General features: G+C 38.8%; 1 protein-coding gene across 2 annotated transcripts in view; it reads right to left on the reverse strand.

Moving 5' to 3' along the window:
- Positions 1-4,498: 4,498 nt before the first annotated feature.
- The window catches only part of LRRC40 (leucine rich repeat containing 40), a 38,417-nt gene continuing 26,714 nt past the window's right edge, over positions 4,499-16,201 (reverse strand). Inside the window, exons 12-15 of one of the 2 annotated variants that reach the window (XM_007525680.3) lie at positions 13,551-13,661; positions 12,196-12,273; positions 9,691-9,876; positions 4,499-7,089 (exon numbers count right to left, since the gene is read on the reverse strand). In XM_007525680.3, the coding sequence (XP_007525742.1) occupies positions 6,984-7,089; positions 9,691-9,876; positions 12,196-12,273; positions 13,551-13,661 (481 nt within the window). In that variant the 3' untranslated portion in view covers positions 4,499-6,983. The remainder of the gene's footprint in view (positions 7,090-9,690; positions 9,877-12,195; positions 12,274-13,550; positions 13,662-16,201) is intronic. The other variant, XM_060206402.1, reaches the window with a different exon arrangement.

Genomic DNA, 16,201 nt, shown 5'->3' on the forward strand with positions numbered 1-16,201 from the left:
ATTAGATAGGACAGAGAAATATTAAGAGAGGATGAAGAGATTGACAGAGGGAGGGAAAGATACACACCTGCAGACCCACTTCACCGCTCATGAAGCAGAACACCTGCCTCTGGGGAACAAGGGCTTAAACCCAGGGCCTTGCCCTTGGTAATATGTGCACTTAACTGGATATACCACTGCCTGGTCCCCTCTGCTCACCTTTAATAATATGTTCTACATCATGAATTATTCTAATGCTTCCTACCAGTGAAATCCATGTACTGAAGTCTCACTTCTTATAAATCCATTGGAATATTGAGAAAAAAAAATCTACTGGTGAGGAGGAGATAGCATAATAGTTATGCAAAAGACTTTCATGCCTGAGGCTCCACTCACTCCAAAACCCCAGGTTTAATCTTCACTACTAGAATCCAGGGCTAAGCAGTGCTCCGGTAAAAAAACAAGGAAACAAATTATTTTACTGTTTGGAGTCTTGTATACATTTCCAAACTCTGTAAGTCAGAGAATGTCTCCATATTTTAGTGGATTTCAGAACTCTGTAAGGACTCTTGGAAAAACAATAATTAATGGAATTTTGGCATTTCACAAACTCATTGTTGAGACTGAGAAATAAACCTTGTAGAGTGAAATTTATGTCCAGTGTACTGAACACTGCACAAAAACTATTTGAATTAGACCATTTGTGGATACATATGCCCCACAGACAACTATTCAATAGGAGCTAATTTCCTTCTTCCTGGGTGACTGTTCTAGTTTTAAATTTTGTGTTGGGAGGATTAGTCAGGTGAAGGGTGTCAGAATTACTTGAAAAACTAGCCAGGAAACATTAAGTCTTTCATTGAATGACTTTCCCCAATATCCTCAGGGCAGCTGCATTTTAATACAAGCCAAAGGCAATAGGAATAAGGTACTAATACTGGGATTTCAAGAGGTGTTCCTGTGAGAAGTGTTTTAAAGCCCATATGGTTGAATATTTAGATGGGAAAACTCAACTTCATTAGGAATAGAACTGGATTTTCTTTTCCTTTTTTAACTATTATTTTTTAACTTTTTATTTTATTACTGAATAAAGACAGAAAGTGAGAGAGGAGGGGGAGGGGGGAGAAAGAGAGTCAGAAAGACACTTGCAAACCTGCTTCACATGTGGAGACCAAGAACTTGAACCCAGGCCCGTGGACACTGTGTGTGCTTAACCAGGTATGCCACCACCTGGCCCTTGATATTATTTTTCCTTTATTCAAACTATAACATAATTACTCTTCTTTTCTATTCCTCCACATTTCAGCCTCCAGGTACCAGCCATCAGAAAACCACTTTGGGGCACTGGTGTTGGCATAATGGTTATACAAAATGGCTTGCATGGCTGATGCTCCAAAGTCCCAGGTTCAATCCCCAGTACTACCCTAAAACAGAGCTGAGTAGTGCTCTGGGAAAGAAGGGAGGGAGGAAGAGAAGGAGAGCTGGAAAGGGAAGGAGAGGGAAGGCAGGAGAAGGGGGAGGGAGCATCAGGGCAGGAGCAGTAGCTGCTCCTTGTGCACATAGCCTCTAAGTAAGCCCTAGCACACAGGAGGCACTCAAGTCCCAGAGGCAGCTCTCTCAGACAGCGGCAAAAAGCTGCATGCACGAGACTTGGCCTTTTTCACTGATCTGACGTGAAGGACGTCCTATTTCTTTTCAATCCCAAAATGTTGAGATTGTCACCTAGAAAACAGCTCCCTGTCCGCATCCCTCCAATGTGACCCTTAGCTTCTTGCCTGCTTTTCATGTTCCTGCATTGGTTTCCATGGTAACGAGTCTGTTGGCAGAGAGAGTGTGACTCTGCTTTTATCCTTCTGCACAAGCTCCTGCCAGTGATCTCAGTGAGTGGCAGGGAGAATCCACAATTCCTCTATTCCCTGCGAGGGGCATCCTCCACTCCGGCCCATTCCTTCTGGTGTTCAAGTTCAAAGCCCAGAACCCCTTTTGATCATGTATCCTTTATTGATACAGATATTCAAAGGGGCCAACAGAAACAAGGATAAACCTTTCAGTTCAGATGAGTTCCTTTTCTAAATGTCAGGGAATTAACGAAACTAAATGCAAAATGAATGACAAGGGTCAGGTGGGGGCAGCAAGCTGAACTTGTTTTCTCTATTTCCTCAGTATGTACCTGGGATGTATGTAATAGACCAGAGAGTAAGTCCAGCCTAAATTGAGCCTTAAATCAGTGTCTCCCAATTAAACAGTACAGTGGAAATGAACGAAGTTTACCTAATGAAGTTAAGTGGCTCAATAGGGGGTTACAGGGAAGTCAGGGAGGCATCCAGAGAACTGAGCTTCTAGGAGAGGAAAAAATTATAGAAATTACAGCTCAGTAAAAAGAACATTGTAACTGGTGGCTTCAAGGGAGATTTAGCTGGGACAATTCAAGGTTCAAATGTCAAAAAGGGAGGAAACCTACTCGAGCCTAAAGACACGGAGCATAGAAAAAAAGGGGGGCCTGTTTTTGAGAAGTTAAGTCTTTAGAAATGAGAGAACAGCATCATGCAAATATTGGCCCAACTCAGTCTACAAAGTGTTCTTGCAAATAATGTTTCTCTTACTAACAGATCATTTCTTTTGTGTGTCAGAACTCCATAGTGGCTTGTCAGTAAGTTATGCGTCCAGCAACCTCAAACTCCCTGTATCTTCACTATCTAGGGGGAGAGGCGAACCTATTCCTCTAAAGTTAAACAGCTCTCGTGTTTGAATGTGCTTCTTTTTTTTAAGTGAATGAATTCAGGGGAATAAAAATAGATATTAGGAGATGATGTGGGTAACACAGCTATAGTTAAGAAAATTATCAAATGTAAATGATTCCTTTCTAGTTGGGTCTTATAAAAATGTGTTACCTAAGCACATGCAGTTTTAATGTTAGCTGATTATATTGTACAAAGGTATTTTTGGCCCTTCAAAAGTTATTTTCCTACATTAAGAAAAGTTTTCTTATATTAAAACTCAGGTTTTATGTGTCCGTATAGACACATATATACATAGATGTTTTTCTTTGCAGTTATTTTGCACAGATATTGAGGTTATGTGAGGTCTAGGTATGCAAATCAACTGATCTTTATGATAGCTAGATTAGGAAAATGATAATGGTTAGTAAAGATATTTCTTTATATATTCCCTTTTCCTCTTCCCCAGCACTGTACTAAAAAAAAAAAAAAAAATTATCAGAAAATCTTGTGTTAGTTTTTTTTTTAATCCATAGGAAAACTAAAATGAAATTCTCAGGCAAATAGAATATAAAGCAGTTCCCATTGTTTCTAGAATGACAGTTTTTGTTTTGTTTTGATTTAGAATGCATTTGTTGAAATAAATTTTATTTTCGATACTTGTAGTCTTTCCACTCAGAGGACCCTAACGGTCATGATATGGAAAGGCGTCTGTTCAGGGTAGTGAGGAATATTATCAATGTTGAGTTTCACTTGAGGTAATTTGGTTTTAGCTTTGATGACACCTAGTGTCAATGAATGCAATAAATATTTCAATGCTGCTTTGTGACATTTAAATATTTCTCCCTAACATCACCTACTAAATTTCCCTTCTTAAAATCTGTGGTCCTTGCTATTTTCTGTTTGGAAGAACGAGAAAAATAACTAGCAGATAAACTAGATTTATTTCAAGAGTCAATTAAGTTTCTCTCTGTACTCAATGTATAGAAGTCAGGATTAGAGGAATGATAAAATTGTCATCATGTGAAGAAGGGATTTTTTTTCCTAGCTAAGAATCCAGAGAAATCTACTTAATTCTGTCTTTAAATTTCAAAGACCATCACAAATTACAAATAATCTTGTAAAAAGTAAGGTGTATTTAAGCACTGTAGTTTCATTTCCCCCACTTTTTACCACACTACATCAAAGGCACTCCCCCACAGCTATACACAAACTCGCTCACTACATAGAAACTGATCTTCAGAGAGGTGACTTCAACTGCAGCAATTCTAAACAAAGTCAGGTTTTTAACTGGTTTAAGAACTATTGACTGAAAGGATACTAGTCATTGTGTTTTTAGAGGTTGTTAAAAGTATCCATAAAAATTCTTCTTTCCCAAACTGTTTGATAATTTATTACTTCTGACTTCAGTTGCTTTGGGGGACAACCCCTTTACTGTTGTATAAAGAAGTTCAAAGAAATTCTAATTCTGCCTCGTTGTATTAGTAATTTCCATTTGCCGCACACACAGACTCAACATGCCTATTCCATTTTTCATTTGCAGTTATGATGAAATTCAGATAGTGAAATATTTCGCTCTTCTTCAAGCTTAAGCAAACATGCAATGTTGGGCTACTATTTTAGTGAAATGAAGACAGTTCCTACAGGCATAATATTCTGACTTCACCATATGTGCACAACAGTGACATCTTAAGGCCAAGAACCCAGAACTCACTTAGCCAGAGAAAGAACTTGAATTGGGAATCTGTTTTCAAGAAGTTTTGTATTATTGGTTAGTTTCCAAGTTCACACTTTGCAATTAGTTGATCTTTATCAGTGCTTCTTTATTTCTGACTTCCTTTGCAGTCTTTGTGAACATTTGAATGTGCATTAGTGAACACTACATTTGACATAGACATACTGTATATTAGTGCATGCATTTCACTGCAGAGTTGACAGTCCCCTTGTAAAGCTTTTATGGAAGAATCAACAAGCCACAGCAGTATAGCAAAAGAGGCTTAATCTTTATAAATTGGGGCCTTTTCTGTCTCTTTGCTAGCCTAGGTGGCTGGATACAACTTTGGGTGGGAGGGGGCAGGCAACATCTCTTAACATTTAAGGTTTTTTACGTGGGTAAACTCTAGGCAATTCAAAACAAATTGCTTACTTTAATAAAAAAAATTTTACCATTTTATAAAAAATTAAATCATGACATGTTTAAGCGAAATGGCTGTATTGTAACTAATATTTTGAGATAACTGTGATTTTGAGCTTAAATTATATTTAAAAATTGTCATTTTTGTATGTGTTAAAAACGACTGTATCACAACTAACAGTACTTTTTAGTTGAACTATATACTGATGTAAATAAAAAGCTGAATGAAGACCTATCTACGACTTTATTAACATAGATCGTGAATGTACTTAATGGTTCTTTGCAGTATGAGACCATAGCGACCCTGCAGGCTGCTTCCTTTGATGTGCAAAGATGTCCTATGAATCTATATTTTAAAATCTACTGAACTGGTGAATTTACTTTGTCGGTTAACTTAAAAATGCAAGCTTACACTCTCCGGTTTTACTTTATGTATTGACACTAATCAGTAAAGTTGTACAATGTGATTAGGATGCATTCTGAAGATGCTTTCTGTACAGACACAGAATACAGGGACTGAAATCATGCTGTGCAATGTACAGCAGAGCCATTTTTCGGCTTTGGTGTACTTGACTTTTTCAGTATTTAAAAAAAAAAAGTGTTTTGAATAACATAAAAGTCTCTTTATTGTATAAATAATAAAATGTCACCTTATTGTAAAGTGTCTCTTGTTTACTCTCAAAACAGATTTCAGGTCAACCACAGAACTTGTAGCATGGGAGAGGAAAAAAAAAAAAAGCACAATTCCTTGGAAGGAACAAACACTGTAATCAATTATTTGAAAAAAAAAAAAAAACTAAACTAAAAACTGCCTATTATTAGGTCATATTTCTCTACATTATCAATGATCTTTACATAAGCATGCCTCAGTCACCCAAAATCGATCTACCCAGCTCTCTATGCTGACTGGTGCCTATTCAATTGACTGGGTACTTAGTAGGATAACACGGTAAGTTTTATATGCAGTGAGCAATTCACTTTTGGTATTTTTGATGTAAATAAAAGGGTTTACATTTGCTTTTTATTAAATTAGGTTCTCTTTCAATACATTCCCTTTTAGAAAATGACCAACTTAAGTCTTATCAAGACCACAAGCAATACAAAAAAAAAAAAATCAAGATCCTAGAAATTAAAAAACAGAGTAGTATTAACCTACATGGGTAAATGATGTCTACAAAAACCAGCTTAGGAGATATTCAAAGTACATTTCAGGTTTCTATGCAGTATGTTATGTACTAGTTTCTGTTGCTGGTATTTGTCGATGTAAGGTATCTGGTAGACTTTTATAAAAGACAAAATATATTTTTCAAATGTTTATAGTCTGAGCAAAAAGCATACGAATACATTCACTTCAAAGGTATCTTGAATCTAGAAGTACTAAATTATTTGTGGAAACTTAATACTGAGTTATCATATAAAACACTTGTCACAACTGTTTATGTTTAAAAAGTGACACAAACAGGAAACAATAAGCATCAAAACAATTAAACAAATGACATTATTAGTTTTTCTAACAATAACTATTTTGTGTAGTATTCATTTCTATGACACTAGAATGCCTGACAAAATGACTTTATAACATGGGGAAAGACTAAAAAAGGAATATGTCAACTAAATTAAAGCAAAAAAGAGAGTGAATGTCAATTCAACAACCATGCCACAATACACAGGCAATACAATGTCTTACTTTGTTTTTAAATGACAAAGTACCAAAACTTGATTCAATTTTATATCTAATAAAAAAAAAAAGATATTGAATAGTCATGTTCAAGTCAGCTGGTCACATTTTATGTAACACAAGCAGAAGTGTGTGTGTGTGTGTGTGTGTGTGTGTGTGTGTGTGTGTGTGTTTAGAAAAGAATTTTTGTTGTTATTAAAATATTAAATCACATTAAATAAAACATCAACTTTTTAAAAAATTTTATGGGGGGATAAACATCACTTTTTAAGGTAACCATTCATTATAAGGGAATGATAGTGAGCAGAGCATCTCTTGTGCTAAACATTGAGAATAAATGTCTGAACTCAATGTGTAGTCATCACCATGATGAATACATACATTAGAAAAATGCTAGTATGTAATGTCAGAATTTCGAAGAATTAACTAACCAAGATCATTCAGGAGCTAACGTGACAAATATTACAACAAAACTCTAAGTAGGGATTCGGTCTCTCAGATACTCCAGCACAGCAGCTGTTCCTTTCATCAGTATGGCTGCCCGAGGAACACGGAATGGATTTCCATCCAGAAGTAACGTTCTAAACAAATGAGAGAAATTTAGAATTTTAACAGTTCTCTTTAGGGAGACTTTTCTTCTAATTTCACTTTTTAAATTATAATAAAACCTGTAGGTGTCTACTATTTGTTCCTTGTCAAATCTAAGCATTTAAAATAGTTGATAACCAAAACAAGCTTAACTGAAGTTATTATGTGAAAGGTACTGCGTAAAAAGAAAAAAAAAATCCACATTCACTGACTTTCCATTTTCCTAACCCTATGATATAGACATTATTAATATTCTGATTTTATAGACAAGGAAATACAAGTTTAGGAAAATAAGGGAGACTTGTCTAAGATCACACAACTGTTAAACAGAGGAACTATGATTGGAACCCATCACCTTAATCTTCTTTTTTTAAGTTTTTTTTCCCTTTTGTTGCCCTTGTTATTTATCGTTGTTGCTATTATTGCTGTCATTGTTGCTGGATAGGACATAGGGAAATCGACAGAAGAAGGGAAGATAGAGGGGTAGAGAAAGACAGACACCTGCAGACCTGCTTCACCACCTGTGAAGCGAACCCCCTGCAGGTGGGGAGCCAGGGGGCTCAAACCAGGATCCTTACGCTGGTTCTTGCACTTTGCACCACCTGGGCTTAACCTGCTTCACTACCACCTGACTCCCCATATTGATTTTTAACAATGTAACAGTGTAAGTATCCATGTGAACAACCATGGAAGGACTCAGACCAGAAGATCTAAATGGTCTCTTCAAACATTTCTGTGTACTCAGATACTTTTTTTAAAAAAATTTATTCCCTTTTGTTGCCCTTGCTGTTTTATTGTTGTTATTGATGTCATTGTTATTGGACAGGACAGAGAAAAATGGAGAAGAGGGGAAGACAGAGAGGGGGAGAGAAAGATAGACAGACACCTGCAGACCTGCTTCACCGCCTCTGAAGTGACTCCCCTGTAGGTGGGGAGCCAGGGGCTCAAACAGGGATTCTTATGCTGGTCCTTGCGCTTTGTGCCGCATGCGTTTAACCCACTGTGCCACCACCAGACTCCCCATACCTCAGATACTCTTTCCAATTTACAGAAAAAGAAGTGAGTCACAGTCAGTCCTCACTACTTGCAGATCTGCATGCTGACTTGCCTAGTCACTAAACTTTATTTGTAACCCCCAAATCAATAGACCTGGCACTTTCAAGGTCATTTGGGGTCTTAATCAGAACAACAACAATAAAATGAAATCACTCAATAGGCATATACTCCCAGCTGGAACAGAACAGGGTGGCACTGCCTCCTTGTGTCAGCTCTCATGCTTAATTCATTGTCATTTCCACTGTCTACTCTGTGTGACCTTTTTCATGATTTTGCATTTATATTGGTGATTTTACTGTTTTAAATGGCTCCATAGGATAGTGCAAAAGTCTCTCAATTCCCTAGACACAAGCAAGCTGCCATGGGCCTTACAGGGGGGGAAAATATACACATTAGATAAAACTCTATTCGGATATGAGTTAGTGCTGTTTGGCTGAGTTCAAAGCAATAAAACAATATTAAATAAGGTGTCTTACTACAGACACAAAGACAAAATAATGCCGTTTTCTGAACAGCTGATCTAAAAGCTATGACCAGAAGTTCACAGGGACCTAACACTGCACCTACCCCTGTGAGTCATAACTCATCACCTGTTATTAGGTCTTCTCAGTAACTCTTGAGAATGTCACGAACAGGGCTGGGCAGGAGCGCACCTGGTTGAGCACACACATTACAGTGCACAAAGACCCAGGTTCAAGCCCCTGGTCCCCACCTACAGGGGGGAAAGTTTCACAAGTGGTGAAGCAAGGCTGCAGGTGCCTCTCTTTCTCTTTCCTGCTCTCTCCATCCTTTTTCTCAATTTGTAAGTCTCTATCCAAAAAGTAAAGTATTTTAAAAATTAAAAAAGAGAGAATCTGACTGTTCACCAAGGATCAACTGAAATGTGAAATGAATGTGACACACACTTCCTTTGCATCCACCTATCAGGTATTTATTGGGGTTTGTTATCTTCTGGAGTTTAGATAACTCTTTTCTAGAAGAAAACAAAAAAAATGGTATCAATAGTTCAAGAAAGCAGGGTGAGAAATTAGAGGGAGGGACAACTCACTAAGCCTAGACAACAAGGGAAGATTTTCAAAGGTGATACTTAGGCCGATTACTGGTCGGATCAAGGTAAAGGCATTTGAGGTTCAATGAACAACACAAACAGTGAAAAAGACAATGCTGGGCTTGAAGTAAATAGCAGTCATCTGTAATCAGAAGATACCTGTACATATACAATACACACAGAGCTAAATGCCTATGGAAAAAATGTATAGGAGTAGTAGTAATCAGAAGATATCTGCACATATACCACAGATATGCATTCCTCCCTCCCTCCTTCTCTCTGTGTGTGTGTGTTTGTGTGTGTGCGTGTGCGTGTGAAACTTGAAAAACAAAATACAGATTTGTGAGCCTAGGTTTCCTAAGTAGCTAGTGACAATAGACTGAATCTGCCACTTGAACTTTCCTATAAGGGTGCTTCCAAGAAAAAAAAAAAAAAGTCAAAGCTTCAACGACCCATCACAATGGAAACCTTAGTGGGATGGTACAGTTACCTTAAGTTCACACAACTACCAAGCTCGGGTGGAATGTGGAGGAGGTCATTATTCTGAAGATCCAATGTAATAAGATTTTCCATTGTCTTCATTTTCTGAGGGTTCACAGATCCAACCTGATTGTTACTAATTAAAATTGTTTCAAGTGTGGGGATGTGATACAGAACTTCAGGCAGGATTTTGAACCTATGAAATCATGAAGAGAATATCTAAACAGACAGGAATCATGGGCAAATAAAAAACATTCCATCAAACAGATGAGCCTAAGGTTTGATAAATACTTTCCAAGTGGTGGCTGGAGGGCTGGAAATCAGGTCCAAAAGCACAATAAAGTCTGCATTCTTCTGGTGAGCTGTCTCTTGGCCCCTCTTTAGTGAATCTATTTTACATTTGCTTTAAGTCCTTACTCAAAAGAAGATAATGAGTGAGGGCTAATTTTGGACTCTTTGAAATACATGACAGATGCAAAGACTTGCAACAGTTTTTATTCACTGTGTACAATCAGAGAATAGTTTGGGATAAATTCTTTCTTTTTTTTTTTCCACATTCACTAAGTAGAAGAGAGCCCTTGAGACTGAAGCTGAACAAGGGCCCAATGCCCTGTGCCACAAAGTCAAACTTTGTCACTCCAACCTCTTCATTAGGGGAAATCTGCCAAAGTCTAGGGTTTGTTAACTCAGACCAAGTCCCACCTCTTCCAAAAAGTATCAGCCTTAAAAAATAAATAAATAAAAAGAACAGCAGCTGGCCTGAGGCACACCTGGCAGAACACAAGCCAGCCTCATGATCAGGGTTCAAGTCCCCAGCTCCCATCTGCAGCTGGGAAGCAAGCTTCATGAGTGATAAGCAGTGCTGAAGATGTCTGTCTCTCTCTCCCCCCTTCTTTCCCTCTCACTCTCCTCCCCCCTACCCTTTCCTCCTTCCCTCTCTCTTTCTCTCTCCCTCTCTCTCTCCTTCCCTTGTACCCTCTGAATTGGTCTATTAAAAAAAATTATTAGGACTGGGTGGTGGCATACATGGTTGAGTATGCATGTTACAGAGGACCTAGTGGGGGGTGTGTTGTTGTGTGGAAAAAAACACATTTTTTTATATCCTATGTTTCATTACAGAAATACTACTATTAAAATAATCGCTTCTGCTAAAAGACTACAAGTTTCTTAAAATAGTTTAAAAGAAAAAATCTATTAGACATCAAGTAGAAATTTTAAAAAAACAAGATAATTTTCTCATTTTTTAAAAGATTTATTTATTAATGAGAAAGGAGGAGAGAGAAAAAGAACCAGACATCACTCTAGTACATGTGCTGCTGGGCATCAAACTCAGGACCTCATGCTTGAGAGCCCAATGCTTTATCCATTGCACCACCATCCAGACCACGATAATTTTCAATTCTAAGTAGAACTAAGTGAAAATAAACCTGAACAGGTTGGGTAATGGTGCACCTGGCTGAGTGCACACATTCTAGTGCACAAGTATCTGGGTTCAAGCCTCCAGTCCCCATCTGTGGGGGGGGGGGGGTTCATGAGTGGTGAAACAGTGCTACAAGTCTCTTCATCCCTCCCCCATTCTATCTCCTTCTTCCCTCTCAATTTTGCTGACTTTATCTAAAATAAAAATTAAATAATTTTCAAATGCTTTAAAAAGAAGTAAAAATCAGTACAATAAACCTGAACACTTTACTGAAATGAGATGTAGGGTCTTCATGTTTATTTGGGGTTTTTTTTTAAGTTGTATTCACTGATGAAAAAGAACTATAGGAGGCGGCTTCAAAACTGGGAAGTTTGGCCACCAGGTTCCAGATGCTACCATGATGTCAACCAGACTTCCCTGGACAGACAACCCCACCAATATGTCCTGGAGCCCCGCTTCCCCAGAGCCCCGCCCCACTAGGGAAAGAGAGAAACAGGCTGGGAGTATGGATTCACCTACCAACACCCATGTTCAGCAGGGAAGCAATTACAGAAGCCATAACTCCTGCCTTCTGCATCCCCATAATGACCCTGCGTCCATGCTCCCAGAGGGTTAAAGAATAAGACAGCTATCAGGGGAGGGGATGGGATACAGAGCTCTGGTGGTGGGAATTGTACCCCTCTTATCCTGTGGTCTTGTCAGTGTTTACATTTTATAAATAAATAAATTTTTAAAAATACATTAAAAAAAGAACTATAAACTTTCACTAGAGGCAGAATAGAAGAGCAAATCCCTTCCTTCAGTTCCAAAGATTACCTGGAAAGTGTGGTAATGTCAAAGAAAGAAAGCAGAAAACACCCCTGTCAACTACTACACTGACACTCGGCTGACTTCCGGTCCTAGCTCACATATATTAGAGTGTGGGGGTGAGGTGGGGGTGGGGTCCTAGCTCACATATATTAGAGTGTGGGGGTGAGGTGGGGGTGGGGGAGAGAGGTCTTGATTTCTGTACCTTGTAGTATTATTAAATTGATTTGTTTGAATATTATTAATAATTTTTAAAATAGTCACAGATTTGTCTGTTTTGTCTCTTACCTGTTGAAAGAAAGATTGATTGTTTGTAGTCTTACCAATGATTCCATTTCTTCAGGTAAGGAATTTAAAAGATTGTTCCTTAATTGGAAAGAAAAAGATTTGTATAAAGCTTGAAAAACTCTATAACTTTTATTTGCAATTAAGGTGTTGATGAGGCAAACAATTATGTGGGTGACTTTGTTGGTCTATAACCAGATCTCACTGACGCCAAATTCTGAGAATTCTGAAAAGTTAGCTGCATTAAGTAACCGGTCAGTGTGCAAAGTTCTAATAACAGTAAGTAAGCAAATGACAGTATAATCAACTCTTCAATAATAGATTTAGGAAACTAAATGCCACAAACAAATCCATTAGCCCCTTTCATTTGAACTGAGCTCAGTAACACTTCTCACTGCTGGATTCATTGAGAACATGCTGCTAGAAACTGCATCACAAAGTACCGGAAACTTTAACTGATCTGAACACATGGTTCACATACAGACATGAAACTGAAATCCATGATGAGCTGATGAAATGTAGGAAAGAGTCAAACAGGGGACAGGGGAAGATAGACTCTCATGCCAGAGGCTCCAAAGTCCCAGGTTCAATCCCCAGTACCACCATAAACCAGAGCTGAGCAGTGCTCTGCTTAAAACAAAAAACAAACAAACGTCACATAGGAAGGTAAAAAATACTGTCAGACACAGGTGATACTACCTAAGTCTTACACAAGGTTCATCTCTGTTGTAAATGTGCAATTTCAGTTTGCCTGGTGCACTGTTTTAAATTCATACATTGCTGAAGTTTGATAGTAAAAGAATCTTCTTTACAAGTGGAAGGATCTGAGAAAAATGTAAGAAGAAAGGCAGAAATATTCTAGAGGCAGTATAGCTACATATATTTTTTTGTTATTGCTTATCTGTTTCTTAGTGGCTGTGTTTTGTTTTGGTCTGTTGTGTTTTGTTTTTCCTTGCTTGCTAAGGCTGCATTGCTCCAGCAGGCTTTTCCAGATAGAGAAACAGACAGCATGAAGACACTACAACACTGAAGCTTACTCCAATATCTTAGCAGCCAGGTTCACGCATGGATCTGTGCATGACAAAGTAGGGACACTACCCAAATAAGCTACATAAGTTTTCTATTTACAAAAAAAGGGTGGGGCTGGGGAGATAGCATAATGGTTATGCAAAAGACTTTCGTGCCCGAGACTCCAAAGTCCCAGGTTCAATCCCCAGCATGACCATAAGCCCCCCCCAAAAAGAATGACAAATTATATTTTACATGTACATTGAAGATATGAGTCAAATGACAGTGGGGAGGAAGAACTAAAAAGTTAGTTACAACTAAAACAGTCAAGCAATAAAGTCAATAAATACCTGAGATCCAAAAAAGTTAATTTTTGAAGCATACACATTTCCACAGGTAGTAGAGAAAGCTTGTTAAAACTGAGATTGACATCAGAAACCATTTCCTTCAGTTCCACAATCCTGAAACAAAAATGTCTGTGTGTTAATACTTGGATTCGGGAGTCAGGCAGGGTGTAGTGCAGTGGGTTAAGTGCATGTGACACAAAGCACAAGGACCAGTGCAAGGACTGGCCTAAGGATCCCAGTTCGAGCCCCCGGCTCCCCACCTGCAGGGAAGTCACTTCACAGGCGGTGAAACAGGTCTGCAGGTGTCCATCTTTCTCTCCCCATCTTCCCCTCCACTCTCCATTTCTCTCTGTCCTATCTAACAATGATGACATCAATAACAACAACAATAATAACTACAACAACAATAAAAAAGAAGGGCAACAAAAGGGAAAATAAATAAATAAATAATACTTGGATTCATGTTACAGCTGTAAAATCAGTCAACAATGGGAAAAGTCCTATATTGCTGTTAATTAAGGTTTCCTGTTGCCTTGACTTTTCTGCCCAGAAAAAAAAAAAGTTAATGAGTTTGGAATGTACAATTGATAAGAATAGTTTTTGTGGGGCTAGGTGGTGGCGCACCTAGTTAAGCACACACACTAAAGTGCACAAGGACACGGGTTCAAGCCCCTGGTCTCCACCTGCAGGGGGAAAGCTTCACGAGTGGTGAAGCAGGGCTGCAGGTGTCTCTCTGTCTCTCCATCTCTATCTCCCCTCCCCCTCAATTTCTCTGTCTCTAATAAGAATAAATAAAGTTTAAAAAAAGAATAGTTTTTGTGCCTTAATTTTATCAGTCTAAGAATTTTCATTTTAGGACTTCCAGAGGCAGGGCTACAAGCAGCAGCAGCTGTGCTTCTCTCCTCTCCTCTAGGAATACCAAAGGAGACTACCTGGGACCATAATAAGAAAGGACTAGAATGACAGGAACCCACCAAATCACTGGTGAATGCAAACATATGTGGCTCGTGGACAGAGAGGAGCCTAGGGAGAGACTGAGCAGCTGGTAACAGTCCGGCAGTTTACCAGTTGAGACACCACCTCCAGTCTGTCTGACCAACAAAAAGACAGCTGAAGAGAGGAGAGGACTCCCCAAAGACTCACCAAATGCAACTGTGAGTCTCCATTGCTACTGCCTGCAGAGGCTGAAGCAGCAGCGGGGAGGCCTTGTGCTGACATGTGGGAACAGAGAACTGACCAGGACACTCAGAAGAGCTACACCTAGGTGCCCTAGCAGTGGGGTGACCTAGCAGTGGGGATGTATAGTGGGAGCCTTTCCACATTGTTCTCCTGGTGAGAACATGGTGAACAATTGCAGACTACAGACTATAAAAAGGACTTGTTTAGAAACTCACTGGGCCAGCAGTGCTGCCTAGCTAGACAGAGAAGCTGAATTGAGCCCAGAGCTTTGGATCCTTGGGGTGTGAGTCTCTTTGCATAACCACTGTATTATCTCTGCCCCACCCTGCTTTATCTCTTGGTCAGGAGTGAGTGATTAAGCTAAGAAGCCTACTTATAGTTTAAAAGCCCACAGGATCCCATATCCTACAGGGAAGAAAAAGAACAAAAGAGGCTTTAACAGCCACTGCTCCAACTCAGGGATTGAAATAATATAGAAACAACTGTTAATTTCCACAACTGTGAACTCTTTAAGTACCTTAGACACAAGTCAATCCAGGCAAGAGTGATCAGTAATTTGAAAAGTACTGAGAGAGGGACCTCATAACAAAACCAACAAGAATAAATATTGGAGAAATGAAACAGGAAAAAAGTTCAGCTAAAATCCCCCCAAAGGTTGAAGCACAGAATAAAGAGGTCAACATCCAAATGCTAGTTAAAGAAACAGTCACAGAAGTGAGTAAAGAGTTTGAAAGAATTGTCATCAGAAATGCAGAAACAGGAGCCAGGGGGAGAGAAAGACAGACACCTGCAGACCTGCTTCACCGCCTGTGAAGCAACTCCCCTGCAGGTGGAGAGCTGGGGGCTCAAACCGTTGTAAGCCGGGGGCTTACAACATCCTTGCGCTTTGTGCTTTGTGCACTTAACTTGCTGCACTACCGCCCAACTCCCCAACATTAGCATTTTAAAAGTAGATAGTATGTATAATTATATAACTAGCCATATTATCATTCATTCCATGTTACCATGTAAAAGAACGCAGATCTAAGTCCTCGATCACCACCTGCAGGAGGGGAGCTTCATTAGTAATGAAGCAGATCTGCCGGTGCCTGCCTCTCTCTCTGTCTCTCTCTCTCTATTCTATCTTCCCCTCCCCTCATATCCAATTAAAAAAAAAAGGATAACGGGAAAATGGCCAATGGGAATGGTGGATTCATCATGCAAGCACTGAGCCCCAGTGATAATTCCAGTGGCCATAAAAAAATAATGTTAATAAGTAATCTAATATTTCATTATAAGGGAAAAGTAACAGAAGATCTATACAAATTCTGACACCTACTTTCCAGTTTTCAAATAAAAGGGAAACAACATACATATGAGAACAAATGCTAAAGGTCTCTGTGAATATTAAACCTCACAAATACTAATCCAAGAATTTTTACATGTACTTTCAAATATCAGAACTATCAAAAAATACTCATTGCAACTGAGATGAA

Source organism: Erinaceus europaeus, chromosome 13, assembly GCF_950295315.1.
Source record: "Erinaceus europaeus chromosome 13, mEriEur2.1, whole genome shotgun sequence".
Classification (NCBI taxonomy): Eukaryota; Metazoa; Chordata; class Mammalia; order Eulipotyphla; family Erinaceidae; genus Erinaceus; species Erinaceus europaeus.